The 19,881-nt window shown below is 32.5% G+C and overlaps 1 protein-coding gene across 4 annotated transcripts; it reads left to right on the top strand.

The window, feature by feature from the left end:
• The first annotated feature begins 302 nt into the window (after window positions 1-302).
• Window positions 303-18,322, top strand: oxt (Xylosyltransferase oxt). Of its 4 annotated transcripts, none has more exons than XM_090154979.1 (12): window positions 303-958; window positions 2,077-2,599; window positions 4,030-4,326; window positions 6,137-6,300; window positions 6,380-6,582; window positions 10,842-10,922; window positions 11,433-11,658; window positions 11,843-12,019; window positions 14,992-15,055; window positions 15,428-15,768; window positions 16,148-16,342; window positions 16,602-18,322. In XM_090154979.1, the coding sequence occupies exons 1-12, from the start codon at window positions 767-769 to the stop codon at window positions 17,136-17,138; spliced, it is 3,000 nt and encodes a 999-aa protein (XP_090011105.1). In that variant the 5' UTR covers window positions 303-766; the 3' UTR covers window positions 17,139-18,322. The 4 variants fall into 4 exon arrangements, with proteins under 4 accessions (XP_090011105.1, XP_090011104.1, XP_090011107.1 ...); XM_090154978.1 differs by having other exon boundaries at window positions 14,950-15,055; XM_090154981.1 differs by lacking the exon at window positions 4,030-4,326 and having other exon boundaries at window positions 14,950-15,055.
• Window positions 18,323-19,881: the final 1,559 nt, after the last annotated feature.

The raw sequence follows: 19,881 nt of genomic DNA, 5'->3' as shown, positions 1-19,881 counted from the left end.
GGAAATCAAAATTGATATAAACTTTGAATTACTAGGTCATCTCCTATTATTTGGAATTATTAAACTGGTCACCTTCTGTTTTTTTTTTTATTATTTCGAATTAATAAAGTGGACACGGTGACCAGTGACCCCCAAAATTTTTAATAAATAAACTGGTCTAAGAAATTAATTAAATGGTCTTTGACCACTTGACCACCGTTATTTCCAATACTGGTCATAAGCACCAGTAAAAAAAATACCTGATTTCCAAGGCTGGAGCGGGGTTTGTTTTGAATGTCGTCTGCTCAGTCGTCTGTATCATCACCTTAATCTAGCTTCAGAGTACGGCCTAGCGCGACTTTTCGTGGAATTAGGCATGAAGTGTTCTAATAATCCAAATATGGATTTGGGCCATTATTGCGTAATGTTGACTTAACCGGGACTTCCGGAGAGTAAAAGATACATTAAAGCGTAGACCTAGGCCTAAATGATTATATTTATCAAATACAGTTAATATTTTCCGTAGAAATAACCCCCTTGACAAATTCATCTACTTAAGTCTTAAATAATTTTATATAAGCCTCATTGGTCTTGAAAATGTTGTATTGGTTTTTATTACTCTTAGACTTTGTCAGTGAAAGTTGAAAATTGAAAGTCAGAAAGTTGAACTGTCAAAGACGATGTTTCAGTGCCCACAAATAATGAACATTTGGTGTTATAAATGCAAGATGCTACTTTTAGGTATAGCCTGTAAAGGCAGAAACCTTTGTTAAAGCAGTCATGGGAAATGGCCAATACAAGACTTGTGAAATATGTTTGCGTCAAATGGTGGCGACGCTATTGGATATTCTTCGCTTTAGCTCTCATCATATTAATCATTCAGGGGCTTCTTGCTTACAATTTTTATACATTCAACTCGTTTAATGAGGAAGATTATACGCTAAGAGGAAATACTGGGAGAAGTAAAGGCAATGTTCAGGTAAGAAACATCTCTTAGTCACTCCTTTATCGTACTCTTAATTGAAGCTCTGAAGAATATTAAACCTAAAATAAGTAATTTTACTCTGGTAAAGTTGGGATTATAAACAATTTGTTCTTTCTCATATTAATTTGGTCATAATGCTCTAAAATTTTAACTTGCAACATAGCAAATTAGTTCTGTCTGAATAATATAATCCCGAACCAAACCTGTCAGGCCACTCTAATGAATTTATGAACCCCTAATAACATGAAATATATGTACATAGTAAATTAATATTATTAATAATAATGAAAAATAAAAATGATTAATTATTGCAAATTTCCAAAGCCGATTTTCAAAAGGGTAAAAAAATGTACACTAACAATAATCTTTTGAAAGACATTTGCTTTTCCAACAGAGTCTGAATGGAGATTATTCCAGAGTGTGGCTCAGGGCCCGATGGTCTGATTTAAATTAAGAGATTTAAAAAAAATAAAAATTTAAATCACATATTATTCTTCAATTTATTTATGAAAATATACGAAAATAGGTTCTTTAGAAATTTCAATTGCAATAGCTCTTTATATAAAATACGAGAGGTCACGTGATTACGTTAGATTCATCGTGCAGTTAAAGTTAGAGAGCGCACGCATTTTTTTGGTTTTTGTTGAGGCCCCACATTAGGCCCAAGTCATCGAGAGACTTAATGCCTTTAAACAAGTGGCCATGATACAATGTGTAGGAGGGTGGTGGCAAGCCCTTCATGCCAAGCTAGCCAACAGCTCCCAACATTAACTATTACCGTTAACCTCTACAAGATTTTATGTATACTTATGTACATATATTTATTATAAACTTATTATTATGAAGCGTGGGTAGTGCTTTTTATTCTCTGGACTAGTCATCCTGTATCTAATTGGTTCCTCAAAATATACGTATTCCGAAGAGATTGAAGCGTGTGGTGGTGTCATTTTTCTTTCCCCCTCTTGTGTCATGGGTAAATTAGACCATGATGCTCGTGGATCATCTCAAGATAGTTACTCTCCCTAATTATAAATAACTACATTCTTGATAGAATTTTTTGCATTAATATTTTATGTATCATATTTCAAGTTCTTTTGCATTTTCCCTTACAGCTGACAAATGAACATTCGCAACAAAGATCCAATATTTATCAAGATCCACTAGTCAATCGGTATCTAGAAGATTACGTTGTTGATGATGAAGATTCACCGAGCAACTTATTTGACCGTGCAGGGAAAGATAGCAGTTCGAGAAACGGGCCTTTGAAGGAAAATTTTGATCAACGACAAGATCTTGTGGCTAGAGTAATAGTGAAAGATGCGAATACAAATATTGGTGGAAATCCCAGTATAAACTTAAACTCTAAGTTAAAAAATCTGGGAGGCAGTAGTAATGTTGCAGCCATTGGTGATGCTATAATTAATATGGGTGTGAACAAGTCGTATGAAAATTTGAAATTAAGTTTGGAGGAGTTAGATTTTAAACCATGGTGCAATATCAGCACCAAGGAATCCATATCTGCCATACACCGCGCCAAATCTCAAAAGTGCAAGCAAGAAATTGCTAATCTTACGTGCCTTATACAAAACTCATCTTTGTATCCAGAAAGACTCCCAAGGTTTTGCCCTCTTGATGGTTGGTGCATTTTCCATTGTTATTATTTATAATAGATAGAGTGCAAAAGTATTTCACAAAATTAATTTAAGTTTTCAGGCTAGTGCCATATGTAGTGTGATTAGTTTCTTATGTGATAAAAAGCTCTTTTGAACGTCTCCATTTTCATAATGTTAAAAACGTTTAAGTCAGCTGTGCTCATTAGCAGAAGTTTATAAAAAAAACCTATGAGTATCTTAACTTTTAATGTACATATCTGCGAGCCCCAAATTGTTCGAACGATGTCAGTAAGGAAACTGTTAGATGCTTCCTCTAGAAAAGGGGTTTATTATAAACTTCTGGTATTAGATATCAACGTTGCGTGATAGTATACATCAACCCCAAGATTAGTTAGTTTGAAGTAACAAAATTTCAAGCTTAGCCATTGCTCTTTCAACAGAAAATAAACCCAATAAACTATTTATGGGGTCTATTTTTGGACAGAAGGCTTTTTATGGATAATTTTTATTCGGAAAATTATTTTGAAACTCAATATGTTTAATTATATTGCGCTTTTTAAAGGTTCCCCGACAAAATAGTTAAAGGGCAATTCAAATGGTCAATCACAAGGTAGCCAAAAAAATGTTGGAAGTACAAAACTCTTTCCAGGCTGTTTAACCTATTCATTCCCCCTCTGCCTGATTGACCCAATAAACTATAATAATAATAGTAAAGGCTTTTACTGTCTGGAATTATTACAGCAGACAAGGATATCCCCTTCAGCAAAGCAGTTTTCAAAGGGGTTCCCAAAAAATATTTTAAGCACAAAAAATTGCATATTTGTGAGAAATGTACGCATTAATACTGAGACGGTATTAAAATAATAAGTTTGTTATTTTATTACGGATTTCACGTTTAAAGGGACGGATATCTGTCTCTCTAATTTAAATTGGTAGACTATAAACTATAGAAGGTTTTGTTACAACTTCACACTAACTTCTACATTATTAAACAAGACCCATGCGTGCTAACTTGGGAGGAGCTTACTTTTCACAAGTATGTCTTACAAATGCACTCTATAGGCAATATAATTCAAACGTAATGCAAATTAATGGTTTTTAAATTTTGTTTTTAATATTTATTCTCGGAATTAATAAAATCTCAGTACCAATCACTAGATCATTTGATGCAATGCGCACTTCGTTAGAATATTGCTACAAACGAAAATTACCAGAAAAAATTTAACATGTTTACCATGGGTCTTATTTAATAGTATAGATAGTTAAACAATTAGTTGATTAGCCCTTGTAAGAATAATATTTAACTATTTCGTTTAATTTTCAAGTGCTTTTACTTTCCCCTTTTTTTATGGGGCTCTTCCAATGAGCAGAAAATATTGAATACCAACCCTAGTTTTATCTTACTAGTTTTTTTTTGTTCATTTTCTTTATATTGTTATATGATTTTTGTAGATGAGTTTCCTTTTAAATATCTTGGTTGTTTTCGCGATGAAACAAAGCAAAGAATCTTCCCAGGTTTTTTTGCTCCTTTATCCGATAACAGCCCACGTCGTTGCGTCGATAAGTGCCTTCGATTGGGCTTTCATTATGCTGGAGTTCAGTATAGCAATCAATGTTTTTGTGGGAAAAATGAACCACTCAAGTCATTCAAAGTGCCTGAAAGTAAATGTGATAGGGCTTGCCCGCAATCTCCTTCCATTCACTGCGGAGGGTTCCTAGCCATGAATGTTTATCGTACCGGGTTGCCAAGTTAGTTTTTTTTTATTTTATTTTTTGCTTATAATTTTACTGTTACTATGTAGCTTTTGATTTTATTCCAAACATTTTATTTGCTTGAATGTTTAAGTATAATTTTGCTGTTGATTTCAATGTATAAATTCCTTCACCAAGAGCTTTGAAAAATTGAAATGGTGTCTCTTTTATTTAACAAAATCATATTTTTTTTTATAAATTTCTAGTTGAATGATAATAACCTAAAATTTATGTTTCTAAGCTTGATTTAGATCTTCAGTTGGAATTGGTTAAAAAGTGTTGACTTATAGCTAAATTATTTTAACTTATTATTGTGTTAATAATGTTAGTCATTGGAAATTGGTTTATTTTCCTGGATATTTAAAAAAGGGGCTTTTACAAATTATGTAATACCTAGAATGTATTTATTTATGCTCAGTTAGAATGTATATATCGAGATTATTTTTAGCGTTTCTCCAATTCCACCTGTTGGGGCCCGCGGTATGCTCCTCCGCTCTAATAAAATCAAATAATAGTGCAATCTCATTGGTTCTTAAAAATTACGTTTTTCGACGCGATTAACGCTGCTGCCAGGACGCAAAAAATAAGACCGCCTCCTTTTTTAGTCCCCCCCCCCCCCTTAGCGTGACGGGGTTAGTCGATAGTCTCGACATATTAATTCTCCCTGAGTATAAATAAATACATTCTTGGTAACACAGTAAGGGGGAGGGGGATTGTAAAAGCAGTTCTAAATTCAATGAGGGGGGGGGGGTTGATCAAGTGTTACATAACATATAGTTTAATATCACAATCTAAATTATCAATAATTTTAAGTTACAGCTGCAGTTTAGTACTTGTATGCTTAGTTTATGGTGCTATTATAATTGAGTAGGGGTTTGAGTTATGTAATTTATGGTGTGATGGTCTTGCCATTTGTTACAAGGGGAGTTGAAAAGTAGATTTATTGTGTTATGTAATTTCAAGAATGTATTTATTTATACCTAGGGAGAATGTCTATGTCGAGACGGTTTTTAGCCTTTCTCTCAATCCACCCGTTGGTCCCCCCAGTACGCTCCTCCGCTTAAAATAAAACGAATAGTCCAGGTATTTCATTGGCTGCTTAAAATTTACGTCACCTAACGCTATGGAAATCAAACGCCGGTGACGTTTTGTCCCCCCCCCCCCCCCCCCGCGCGAGACGGGGGAAAGTCGTTCAACATGCCCGGCGATTGTCGCAACATAATAATTCTTCCTAAATATAAATAAATACATTCTTGGTAATTTATAAGCTTCAAATCATTTATTAGAAGTTGAGTATAAAGATTTTACATGTTAATTTATTATAATTGAAATTTTTTTATTTAAAACAATTTTGGTATAATTTAGTAGTTTGAGGGGAACATCATAATTTTTATTTCATAGCATTTGATCCAAGGCCATTGCACACTAAATAAGCACTTTTAAGGACTTCACCTAAATGGTTACATTTTCAAGTGTTTTTCAAAAGGCTGTTACAGTAATGTCTTTTTATGAACTAAGGAATCGCAATCTGTTGGGTAGCTCTAAATATATTTATTCGGGGTTCCGAAGTAACCTGAATTCCTGAATACATAAAGTATAGAATCATAAGTTAACTAGCCAAAAATTGTCATATGCGGTAATCCAATTCGCACTTGCTTACAGTATAATAGTCACAGTAACCATTGGTATTTTGTTATAATGGTTAAAGAGATAATTTTATAAGTATGGAATGTGCTGGCCTAAAGCTTGATGTACCATGAAATTGGACTATTTACTATTGTGACTATTAGTAATTTTTTTTTTCCAGAATTTGTGAAGCGTGAACTTGTGATACCTCCAAAATGGTCCTCTCCTAGGAATGTTCGTATTGTGTTTCTGTTAACTATAAATGGTCGTGCCTTACGGCAAGTTAAACGACTACTCAAAGCTCTCTATCACAAGCGCCATTATTTTTATATTCATGTTGATTCTGTACGTAAACCAAACTCTGATTTTCTTCTTAATTTACTGAAATTCTTTTCTTTTATATCACTTTCATTCATTTCTCTAGCGTCAAGACTTCTTATATCGGGAACTTTTACCCCTAGAAAAAAAATTACCAAATATTCGTCTTTCTCGCTGGCGACTATCCACCATCTGGGGTGGAGCTAGCCTTTTGAAAATGTTACTGGGTTGCATTTCTGATATTTTAGACATTACAGAGTGGAAATGGGACTATGTTATTAATCTTAGTGAAAGTGATTTTCCCATCAAGTAAGTTTACATTTATTGATTAAACATACCTTTATAACTAAACTAGAATCCCAATTTATTTATAAACTATAACAAAGATAATTTATCCATTTGGCATACGATGGTTGAAAGAAAAAATTTAACGACATGCTACAAATGTTTAGTACTAACTAGGGACACTACTTGGTTTTAAAAATTTCTTGACCAGTTCCAAGAATACATATCAGAAGTTACTAAAAGCCACATTATTTTAGTAGAAGGCAAATGGCTGGAAACTCTGACCAAAAATCACAAATTATTACTTATTATTATTAACAAAGGAATAAGTATAATATTCGTAGGAATTGAAATTGAATAAAAACTTACGAGGAGACGACCCGAGGTGGTTCTCACCGATTTGGTTCAAAGTTGGGGGATTGTTAGACCTAGATGTAAAATGAAACCCGTTAAAGGGAAAAGTTACGCTAGGCTTCCGTTTTGCCATGGCAACCAAAAATGTTTTTGACAACATAAAATAAGAAAAAGTCTATGTAAAATAACATGCGAAAATGACAAATTCTAAGGGTCCACCCTGTGCAAAACTTCAATCAATAAAAATAAAAATAATTTAAAAAAAATAAAAAAAGTAGTAAAATTAACATTTTTGGATTACTTTGGACAAATAGGGGGAGTGAAAACCATTTTGGGTGAACTCGAGCTAATTTGAATAAATAGGTCGAAATTTTAGGTAGAATACAAAATATTTGTAAAACTTATGCCGTGATAACTGCAATATATTTTCGCCGATAAATCTTAAATTTTCTACATTACATTATCTGAACGATGCTAACAGATTTTTAGATTTCGATAGAAAAACGACGCCATTTTATAAAATGGCGGATACAAATATAAATCATGGTGCAATAAGTTAAGTAATTTGTATCCGATTAACCTAAGAATTTCTACGTTACATTATCTGCCCGAATGAATTCGTACTATAGATTTTATAGAAATCCGACACCATTTTGTAAAATGGCGGATATCAATAAAACTCATCGTGCGATAAGTTCCGTTAATATTCGTTGATAAATCAGAAATTTTCTACGTTTCATTATCTGCCCGAGTTAATTAGACCTATGGTTTTTCCAATAATAATCCGACGCCATTTTGAAATATGGTGGATATAAATATAACTTATGATGCGATTATTATTTATTTGTCGATTTACGTCAAATTTTCTACATTACATTATCTGACCGAATAAATAAGCCCTTACACTGTGATAGAAATATGACGCCATTTTACAAAATGGCAGATATCAATATCTCATAATGCGATAACTGTCGAAATTATTTCTCCATTAATTTGAAATCTGCCGTATGCGAAATAGCGCATAACAATATATCTCTTGATTGTTATTAGAAAAATTATCGATTATCAATAATTTCCCGAGTTACCAATAATTTCCCGAGTTACCAATAATTTCCCGAGTTACCAATAATTTCCCGAGTTACCAATAATTTCCCGAGTTACCAATAATTTCCCGAGTTACCAATAATTTCCCGAGTTACCAATAATTTCCCGAGTTACCAATAATTTCCCGAGTTACCAATAATTTCCCGAGTTAACAATAATTTCCCGAGTTACCAATAATTTCCCGAGTTATCGATAATTTCCCGAGTTATCGATAATTTCCCGAGTTACCAATAATTTCCCGAGTTACCAATAATTTCCCGAGTTACCAATAATTTCCCGAGTTACCAATAATTTCCCGAGTTACCAATAATTTCCCGAGTTACCAATAATTTCCCGAGTTACCAATAATTTCCCGAGTTACCAATAATTTCCCGAGTTACCAATAATTTCCCGAGTTACCAATAATTTCCCGAGTTACCAATAATTTCCCGAGTTACCAATAATTTCCCGAGTTACCAATAATTTCCCGAGTTACCAATAATTTCCCGAGTTACCAATAATTTCCCGAGTTACCAATAATTTCCCGAGTTACCAATAATTTCCCGAGTTACCAATAATTTCCCGAGTTACCAATAATTTCCCGAGTTACCAATAATTTCCCGAGTTACCAATAATTTCCCGAGTTACCAATAATTTCCCGAGTTACCAATAATTTCCCGAGTTACCAATAATTTCCCGAGTTACCAATAATTTCCCAGTTACCAATAATTTCCCAGTTACCAATAATTTCCCAGTTACCAATAATTTCCCAGTTACCAATAGTTTCAAGAATAACAAAATATTTCCCAAATTACCAATTATCTCCCAAATTACCCAAAATTTCCTGAATTACGACCATTTTCTGAATTACCAATAATTTCCCGAATTACCAATAATTCTACAATGCCAATTAAACTTATTTAATAATATTTCAATTAACCCAAATTATGCCTAAATGATAAATTTAACCATAATTATTTTCTATTAATCCAATGATATAAGAACTTAAGTTAGAAGAAACCACCTATGGACTGTGAGAAGGATATTGGATTTTGCCGAAATGTATTAAAATTTACCCATTTTATATGAAGTTTCCTATAGTTTTTTTAACAATAACAATACAGAATTTTTCGCACCAAGGGATACATTGATGTGCGTTATTTTAAAAAAACGTCGTATTTACTCGGTCAGAAATAAAAAAAATTCAGAATAGTAGACGAATAATTACGGAACTTCTCAGACATGCGCCATTTTGCAAAATGGCTTCGGAATTCTTTCAAAATAGAATGGACTTATTTATTCGATCATTTAATGAAACAGAAAAATTCAGATTTATCGCCGAATAATTACGGAACTTATATGACATCCGCCATTTTCCAAAATGGCCTCGAATTTTAAAATTAATAGGATTTATTATCTTTAATAGGTAATGTAAAGTAGAAAATTTCAAGTAATTGGACCAATTTTTTCGGCAGTTATCGCATTAAGAGATATCGGCCATTTTGTAAAATGGCGTCATATTTCTATCACAGTGTAAGGGCTTATTTATTCGGTCAGATAATGTAATGTAGAAAATTTGACGTAAATCGACAAATAATTTCGGCAGTTATCGCATCATAAGTTATATTTATATCCACCATATTTCAAAATGGCGTCGGATTATTATTGGAAAAACCATAGGTCTAATTAACTCGGGCAGATAATGAAACGTAGAAAATTTCTGATTTATCGACGAATATTAACGGAACTTATCGCACGATGAGTTTTATTGATATCCGCCATTTTACAAAATGGTGTCGGATTTCTATAAAAATCTATAGTACGAATTCATTCGGGCAGATAATGTAACGTAGAAATTCTTAGGTTAATCGGATACAAATTACTTAACTTATTGCACCATGATTTATATTTGTATCCGCCATTTTATAAAATGGCGTCGTTTTTCTATCGAAATCTAAAAATCTGTTAGCATCGTTCAGATAATGTAATGTAGAAAATTTAAGATTTATCGGCGAAAATATATTGCAGTTATCACGGCATAAGTTTTACAAATATTTTGTATTCTACCTAAAATTTCGACCTATTTATTCAAATTAGCTCGAGTTCACCCAAAATGGTTTTTACTCCCCCCTATTTGTCCAAAGTAATCCAAAAATGTTAATTTTACTACTTTTTTTATTTTTTTTAAATTATTTTTATTTTTATTGATTGAAGTTTTGCACAGGGTGGACCCTTAGAATTTGTCATTTTCGCATGTTATTTTACATAGACTTTTTCTTATTTTATGTTGTCAAAAACATTTTTGGTTGCCATGGCAAAACGGAAGCCCAGCGTAACTTTTCCCTTTAAAGGGTTTCATTTTACATCTAGGTCTAACAATCCCCCAACTTTAAACCAAATCGGTAAGAACCACCTCGGGTCGTCTCCTCGTTAGTTGTATTTGGTATTTTGAGTTATCTCAAAAATAAAGTTTTTGTTAGTGTTATCCAGTTTCAAACAATTAAGCCTTTTTTCAGAATTGTTTAATGAAGCAGGAATTGAATCATTTTCTAACAAATTCTACTCGCATGTTGTTTTATATTTTAAATTGAGTTTGAAAATACGCAAATTATTTCCAAATTTGTTTCCCTTCCAAAGAGTTGAATGCTTTTTGGTAAGGCTCCAATAGTCTTAACTTTTTCTTCGAGCTATCTCAGCCAATAGCGTACATACCATGAGCCATGAATTGATATATCTTTTGTCTCAGTGGAAAGTCCATTTATTATCTGTTGTTATTATTACTGATACCAATACTATATTTTTAACAAATTTGGAGTAAAAATTTAAATATATTTAAACAATTTTAGGTCATTAGAAAAATTAGAAATGTTTTTAACTGCAAATAAAGGAATGAACTTTGTAAAATCCCATGGACAAAATACACAAAAGTAAATATATTTCTTTGATTTTTAAAAGTTTGAAATGTTTGTGTTAGTTTTTGTTTTTGGAATTTTATATAGAACTTTTGTTTTACATGGTGCATATTTAAATCTAAAATTTCCCACGCCTTATTTTCATATCGCTTGATATAATTATATGCCATTGTTTTATGTTCTAGCAAAAGTATATAATAAGTATGCAAATGCCTTGTTTTTACCCATATGTAAACTGCCTTGAGCTATTAAAGATACATGTTTCATTTTTTTATCGAATAGATGTATACTTCTCTCATAAGAGATAATTATATACTTCTGAATATACAACCTTAATAAATCCTGTGCATACATTTTTAAGTTCACATGCTAGTTTCAAATGCTTAGAGGAAATTATCTAGATTTCATTAGGTGGGAGAGATAAGCAAAATTGAGGATGATGTAGGGAAAATACTACTTATTTTTTTACTGTTATCTCATAAGTTCAGTTCATTAATTTCTGGTTGGACAACAAATTTCATTTAGGTTTATCGCAAAGCAAGGTCTAGACAAGAGTTTCTACGAGTGTGATAACCATATGTGGAGACTAGGAGAAAGACCGTTACCTTGGGGGATTAAAATGGACGGAGGAAGTGACTGGGTAGCATTAAATCACGATTTTTGCTCTTACGTAACATCGAAACTGGGACGAAAAGATGAATTGCTCGAAGGCTTAAAAACTCTTTTTCAATACACCTTATTGCCGGCAGAAGTAAGTATATAATAATTAACTAGTTCATGTAAGCAAGAATGGGTAAACAACTAACTTTGCATCTCAGCAACTATTAAAACCCTGTTCACAATAGTTTTGGAATAAGATAGTTTTAAATATTCTTGTTTACTCAAATGTAGTTATTTGCATTAATGACTTCTGACTTAATTTATTTTTTTATTAGTCTTTCTTCCATACTGTTCTTCAAAATAGTGCTTTTTGCCAGTACATTGTTGATAACAATTTGCACATAACAAATTGGAAGCGAAAGCAAGGTTGTAAATGTCAATATAAACATATTGTTGATTGGTGTGGCTGTTCTCCCAACGACTTTAAATTAGAGGACTGGCCTAGAATTCAGGTAATTTGCTATTCTTATTAAATAGAAGTAACAATCAATTTTAATAGAACTTTATTAACATTGAAGATATTAATTAAAGTGTACTTTCCATGTATAGTACAAGGAAATTATGTAAAAATAATCCTGGAATATCCAAGTAAATTCACTCAGAGAATTGGGTAGGGCTTAAACTAGCAGGAACATAAGACATACCCGTATTGTCAAATTCTTGGCCACTACTGCCGCAGATAAAATGGGCAATGCTCGAATAAATTTAACAGCATATATGGATTTAAGAAATTTGTTCTCCATTGCAGTTCTTGGACAATTTATTATGTTTTTTGTGAAACTGACCTAGTTATGTGTAAATTCATGTATTTAGATACATAGCATGATACAACCTAGAAAGCACATATCATGCTCACGCTCTCATTCAATTTCAAATTGAGAACAATGGTTTACACCTTAATTTAATATTTTTGTGCATTTTCACGTGTTTCGTTGTATTTATTTCCGTCGTGTGTTCGCCGACACCACAGTTTCGGTGTCCTAATAATTTCCACGTGATATTCCGGTAGTTTATAAAATCATTTAAAGTTTTTGTTCATTTTCTAGGTGTTTTGTATTTTGGGGCCACAAACGCTTATTTCAGGTTTTAATTTAATTGGAAAGCTTGCACTTTTTTGGGCCTTGTCACGTTTTTGGTTGTTGTTGATAATTTAAATGTGTTGTCGTCTGAAACCCTGTGACGTCACCATTGTAATTTGCCTGTAGCGTGTTGTCGTCATGGCGGCCACTATTAACACTACAGTTGTGATGTTACAAGTTTTCAAAATCGTATCAGACGACAACACTCTATTAAATACTTGATGCGTAAGGCTTGGTATGTCCTCTAGGTCGCGTCATCGCTTTTTTTAGTATGAGGTTGGGGAGGCGCCCCAGCGCTTGAGCGAAGTGAGTGTGCGGCGCCGTCAGGCGCCAATACAGGGAATTTTAAAGTATGCTTCAAACCTGTTCTCATTTTTGTTACTATTTAAGTTGATACGATTTCACTAGGTACGATTACAGAAGGCCCACCGTCAATGCTCAGAATGGGGCTGGTGCGCGCCTAAAAAGTGGTGTCGGCGGATACACGACGGAACTATTTTTAAGAAAAACGTTACTAATCAGCTAAAATTACTACTTTTTTAAAATTAAGTTAAATCAAAAATTATCATTTGTGGCCCAAAAAAATAACTTCGTAATCTACTCGTCAAGTGCTACATTATGCACCAAAAAAAACAAAAAACGCTAATCCCCTAAAATTACTACTTTTTTAAAATTAAGTTAATTAAAAAAATTATCATTTGCGGCCCAAAAAATCACTTCGTAATCTACGCGTCAAGTGCTACATTCTCTGCCAAAAAAACAACCAAAAAAACGCTAATCCCCTAAAATTACTACTTTTTTAAAATTAAGTGAATTTAAAAAATAATCATTTGCGGCTCAAAAAAAATTACTTCGTAATCTACGCGTCAAGTGCTACATTCTCCGCCAAAAAATACATGAGGCCGCTGTAGTTCAATTTCTCCGCAGATTCTTCTCTGTAAACCTATAATTATCTCCAATAGTAACGGCTATCTTACGATATGGAATTATTGCTTTACCGGTGACCCTCCTTTTAGGCAAAACTACTAAGTTCCACAACCAAATAACATAGGGGATCTGGACAGATAATAATTCTAAATTGTGTTATGTAACGCTTTTGTAAAATTAAAACTTTTGAAGGGAATTTAAATGGCAATCAAAGTGGCTTTAGGGAAAAGTTGAAACTGTGGCAGAATTTAGTTCAAAGGCAGTCTGCACGTGTAACTGGTGTGAGCTACAGTTTTGCTGTCCATTTTGAACAAATTCTACTAGTTTTCTATATTCCTAAATGGCCCTTTAACGACTTTTTAACGTATCTCTTATGAAGAATATCCATCAAATTGAGTCATTGAAACTAAACATATGCTTAAACAGGCTCAATGTACTTTTCAAATCATGTAAGTGTGTACCGTGTCATGGCTCAAAATTAACCATGTGTTAAAGTTAACAAAGTATAATATAATAACTAATAAATTAAAACCACTATTGCACAATTAAAAACATTTCATTTTTAATTGTGCAATAGTGGTTTTAATTTATTAGTTATTATTATTTCTACACAAGTGAGCTGGTAAATATTCAGTTGAAAGGTATAATATAAAATTTACATTTCGTTGAGACTTACTAATTAAAAACCATACTTTCCCAATGCTTACCCTTATCAAAAAATAAGTTGGCTAAAAACCACTTAGGACAACTTGTATTTCAACTTGGTTTTCAGTTTGTATTTGGGACAAATGCCTACTTAAAAATAACTTAAATCCTCTTTATTAATCAACTTATTTCCAACTAAACCAGAATCAACATTTACATTTAACTACTTAAAAGCAACTTAAATCCTACTAGGGAAACATCTAAAACCCAACTTAAAAATATTGTTATTTCCTGACTACTAAAAACCAACTAATTATAAACTTAGCAAAAGCAGTATTTTCCTACCAACTGAATAACAACTTATTACCCCTTTAATAGTAACTTGAAATATGCTGACAACTTGAGCCTACTTAATACCAACTCAATATCAACTAATAATGTGTATACAAACTAAATACCAACTGAAATCCAACTTATTTTTTGGTAAGGGTAGGGAGGTTTGGTTTTTAACGCTACACTATTTTTCTGTAAAGGTACATGTTTCAAGTGAATAATGTTAGCAGTATCTATACGAAATTTCCTCCAAATTAATTTCAAAGATGATTTCTATTTGCGGCAAAAAAAATCATTCCTTGAATTTGGAGGAAAAATTGTTGGGTATTCAAATTTCTTGCCTAATTATGCTTAAATTATTATTATCTTAAAAAAAAGTCTTAAACACAATTTTGTAGTCGACTGAAGAAAGACCATTTTTCTTTGCTCGCAAATTTGAGCCATCAGTTTGCCAGTCAATTATTGAACAAGTAGAACGTTGGACTATTGGCCCCAAAGAACTTTGTAAGTACCCTGTAAAATTTGCAGCATGAAATCAAAATAACGCCTAGAAAGTTTTTGTTTAATGAGAAAGAAAGTGCATGAATTATTAAGTAATTAGGAAAATTTTGTTAAGAAATTTTTTGCCCAAATGAGATTTGCAGAATAAATTATTCGTGTGAATATCTTCCATGGTTGTTTTGTACCATTAATTTTCCATTAACACAAGTATTTTATATCAAAATTAAAATTTTCAAAAATCTAGGTATAGAGATAAAAATAAAAAAAATTATAATATCAAGATTGATTTAATATTGAAGAATATATCCCCTCATAACTGAACCTACATATACATATATTTGTGTGAACTAAATGCGTTTAATTGATAATTTTCAGCTGTTCCTTCCACTTTTTCCTATTGGCAAAATGAGTACCATTACCTGGATACATCACCTCCCATTAGCGATGCATTTCGAAGCATTTTTGCTAGTTTTGGCAGGTTGGGTATAAAGCAGCTAAGAGAAGCTGGAGAAGGATCTTGTCTTCCATCATTTCTTAAAGTGCTTGACGCCAATCTTTATTTCGAAGACGATGATTATAAAGGAACTCTAGTGCAGTACCAAGCCTTGACACCAAACCTTAAAGAACCAGTTATACTTGAAACTCAAGTTCGTCCCATAAATAAATTCACCGTCCACAAAGCTACAGGTCCTGTTGGCAGTCTTAAACAAATTCAGGTACTTTTTATGAAACACTCTGGTCAAAATAGCCAACACATAATTATTTTTGCCTTGAGCTTAGAGCTCTTTTTTAGTATTTTAGTAAAGTGGACTGAGCTACAATATAGGCATGTAAAGAGTATGTAGCACCTGAAATTTATCTGAGGGTCAAAACGTTTTTTGAAACATGGGCGCCAAACAAGGAAAAGGGGGTGTGAAATAATTATTTTACAGCACACCTATGGGCAGTAGAGTTTTACTTTCGAGATAAATTTATTTATCTAAAGCTAATTTGGTCTTTAAGAATTTAAAAAAGTTATTTTCCCTGCACCCATCTAAAAAGTTGTGCGACATTATTTTTGTTAACTTACTCTTTCTTCATGATTTATAAATTAAGGTTGGATCTGATTTTGACCAGAAAGAATTGGTGTTCAGAAACTTTGGTAGGATCCTTGGGCCATATTCAGAGCCAGCAGCTGTTCATAAATGGGGAGCTGTTAGTCAGTCTTTTCCAATTACTTTCGTTTGGGTGGATCCCATTGGAACTGTTGCAGGATCATACGAAATAAGAGTAGAGCCTGGGAACAATCAGGTAAGAATTTTTGTAACTTTGCTTTTTCAATGGAAAGAAACAGCTCTTTCCGATAGTTATGCCGATGTTATTCACAAATGTCATAGCAGTAAACTAAGCTACAGTTTATTATTTTATTACTGATGGTGATGTAATGTAATTATTTTTCACTTTGTAAAGATCAAAGATGTTTTTGTTTTTTCATGTGGTTTGCTTCTTGCAAATAATTTGTCCTAGCCCTTTAACACTCAACCATTGATGTGGAAATTTATGTATTTAGATTCTGTATCACAAACCAACTTTCCGACAGCCACTGCGACCCGGTGTTTGGTCATTGTTGCTAATGCAAGATTGGATACTATGCGCTGAAACTCAATTCCTGATAGTTCCACTATCAGTATACGAGGGCAAGCCTGTTGGTAGAGAAAAAGCTCAGATCTTACATAATGGTCCAGACCAACCATACGTTGACCTGGATTTTTCTCAGGTGGAAAACTTGCTCTCTACAATTAAAAACGGTAAAATGAATTTGTACATTAGTAAGAAAATTGGCATGCCTTTGGAAGCAAAACGTCAAGCACTTTTGGATTCTCAACATTTTGGTTACGATCTTGAAATATGGATAGACGGACTTGTATCAAAATTTTGGTCAACTCAAACTACTTGTTTCAAAGCCTTACCAACTCACTTAACCGGCGGTGCTTTATGCCCTGGTTTAGATTTGGAACGATGTCACGAAACTACTTGGAGCTCATTGTCTCCTGATCCTAAATCCGATATAACAAAAGTGGATTCGGCTACTGGTAGGCTTAAATAATTTGTATGTGCATTTAGTATAAACAAATATTGTATTAGTGTATAGCCCTTAGGTATAAAGTGAAAGATTTATTTTTTAAATGTGCACCAAATATCGCATTAGTGCAAAAAAGTTTATACCAAGTATTGTAAAATTTATAGATACTGTATAATTAATTTAGTTTTTATATTCAAATGTTGTAGGGTTAGGATTGTTTTATATGAATATCCACTTTTAATGATAGCTGCAGTAATCAAAAGTTATCGCTTCTTCTATATCACTTATTGTTTAGTACCACACCCTTTCTACTCTTTGACCCAGTGTGATGGACATCCATTATCCCACATCTTTTCAAATTTGGCAAGATAAAATCAAACTTCTATCTTAATAGTGACTCAAATCAAGTGGCGGCTATAAAGAACACCTTTGAGATTTATTAACCTAATTCAACTGAAAAAGAGCACCGAGACAGTGACCAATTTCTAGGCTTAAGCTAGGTGAAGAAAATTCATAGCTTGCTCAAGGGTGTGGCTGGTGTCTGTGGCCATGGTAACGCGTGTAGGTTGGCCATGACATTTAAATTCCCAATATTGTAACGTTATTATTTTATTTACCACATTATCTGTTATGTCAAATCAATGTGGTGGCTGCCATTTCAATGCGGAATATTTGTTTTTCTTTATCATATTTACTGAAATATGTTAAATACATTGATATTTTAAGTTAATTTTGTTCAGTCGTATAGATGTTTATTAGTAATAATTTAATTATGAAAGATCACTAATAGAAAAGTATTTTAGAGAGACCAAATACTAGTCTTTTAGTCTTCATGTGTAGCCATTGAAAATCTCAAGCACTGAGGTTTAGTACACTAGTACCAACTGCCAACCGTTACATCTATTAACCCATCAAGGTACTACACTGGAGCTGCCACTTAAAACTTTGAAAATCATGAAGTAACTCAATTTTCGTATAGCTAATAATTACATTACTAATTTTTCTAGTAAAATTTTTAAATTATATAATAGAACTGTGAACTCTAGTGATAATTAGATTTAAAATTGCAGCCAGGACATCCCAAAAGTCCCATGTTTTTCAAAATTAATTTTGACATGCATATCTTTTAAAAGAGTAAAATTAACATTGTGCTAGTTATACCATACTAAGCTGGCTTACATCATTTGATTTACTTAACCCTTCATCAGCGGAACCAAAATCTTAAAAATTTGCAATGGTATGAAAGTTTACATCTTGGCTTTTTTTTAAAAAAAAAACAGTATAGTTAATCACTTAAAATCTCTTTTCAACAAAGAAAGTTAGTGGTACAGATTTTTTCTATTTAAACTGTATTGGAGCTCATAGGTATAAAATCAAAATTAATCACAAATTTTCGAAGCCAAAATTTAATTTGATGATTAAATTAAAATTCTTCATGCGGCCATTTTTTTACTGTAGCTACCATTATTACACATTGTGCAAGCTGAATTTCAATGGTGTAATGTTAAAACTTCTTAACCACCCACCTACATAGTGTATTTCCCCACATTTCCAACTTACAAAATTTTGACATTAAGTGCACCTTTCTCACTCAAGAATGTGAAATTTCCAAAAGTATGTCCAACAATCAAAGCAACCTATTTAGACAGTCACATAGTTAATGTGTAAAAAGCTAATCATGTAACGTAAAATTTCGATGTTAAGCTTAAATATATTTCACATCAAATTTACACCATTGAGGTTGCGCTACACAAATAATGCATTTTAGATTTTTTTTTACCGTTTGTGTGTATTTAGTTCTTATGTACATGTAAAATGTATAAAAATAAGTTTTCCAGGCTTGACTAGGACACGTGAATCTCAATAAGAGTTGACTACTTAAAAGAATTATGAAATTACTTCCAATAGTACAATCTGTTGGTACGTTTGTAGCTCAAATTCCATTGCCACTACTTGAACCACTTTAAATATTACTTAAATTGAGAATGATACGTATCATACGTTAACAAAGTATACAAGAAAATATTTTGGTGTACTGCGTCATTTACTATTTATATTTATTGCTGATGAACTTAAAATTGTCTACTATCCATCGAAGCACTTTCATTAGCTCGAAGAAGCAATAAACCTCGTTTACACATTTTAAATTATTAACCCAATAATAAATTTTCAAAATAATAATAATTATTAAATCGGAACACAAATATTTTACATGTTTCTTTTCTGAAGGTAAGGTAATTTTAGGTAGCTAGCTAGGCTACATCCCCAAAAAAGTATTGTGAAAATTTAGATAAAAAAACGTATTTTGGTTTATTTATCGATGAGGTATACTTTTCATCTTTGTAGACGAAGTTTATATCCTCTATAATTTGAAATCACTTATGTCATCAAATTTTGATAGGCAGCCACTATTTAATTATACCGAGAAACTATATATAAATACTGTCTTGGAATGTCTAAGGAAGACTATGGAGGCCCAAATGATTCTCATGAAAAAGGATGGTTTACAGTGGAGGTTTCGCTTGTGATGCACTAAGCTAAGCTCGGCTCGTATTCAACATTAAGAACAATAAAAGTTCTTTTACCTCCTTTGCTCTTTATTTAACCATCCAAAAACATTATTTTATGCGAAACCAGACTAGTTTAATTAAGAATAACACAACTTATACAAGTGTAATAAGTAATCTGGGTTTCTTTAATCCATTTTCTGGTAACCCTTACCAAAAATTAAGTGGTCTAGGAACTTGGTTTTAAGTTTGTATTTGGG

The sequence above is a fragment of the Leiobunum rupestre genome, chromosome 1 (genome assembly GCF_980474605.1).
Source record: "Leiobunum rupestre chromosome 1, qqLeiRupe1.1.hap1, whole genome shotgun sequence".
NCBI lineage: Eukaryota > Metazoa > Arthropoda > Arachnida > Opiliones > Sclerosomatidae > Leiobunum > Leiobunum rupestre.
Note: the sequence above shows the minus strand (reverse complement) of the source record. Positions and strands in the feature narration are given on the sequence as shown.

What these genes read in the sequence shown, in the direction of transcription:
- oxt (XM_090154978.1), top strand. Translation starts at nt 767, where the DNA reads ATGGCCAATACAAGACTTGTGAAATATGTTTGCGTCAAATGGTGGCGA. An exon ending in ACACCTTATTGCCGGCAGAA is followed by an intron (nt 11,659 to 11,842) that starts GTAAGTATATAA and finishes TTTTTTTATTAG; the next exon opens with TCTTTCTTCCATACTGTTCT. An exon ending in TAGAGCCTGGGAACAATCAG is followed by an intron (nt 16,343 to 16,601) that starts GTAAGAATTTTT and finishes TTATGTATTTAG; the next exon opens with ATTCTGTATCACAAACCAAC.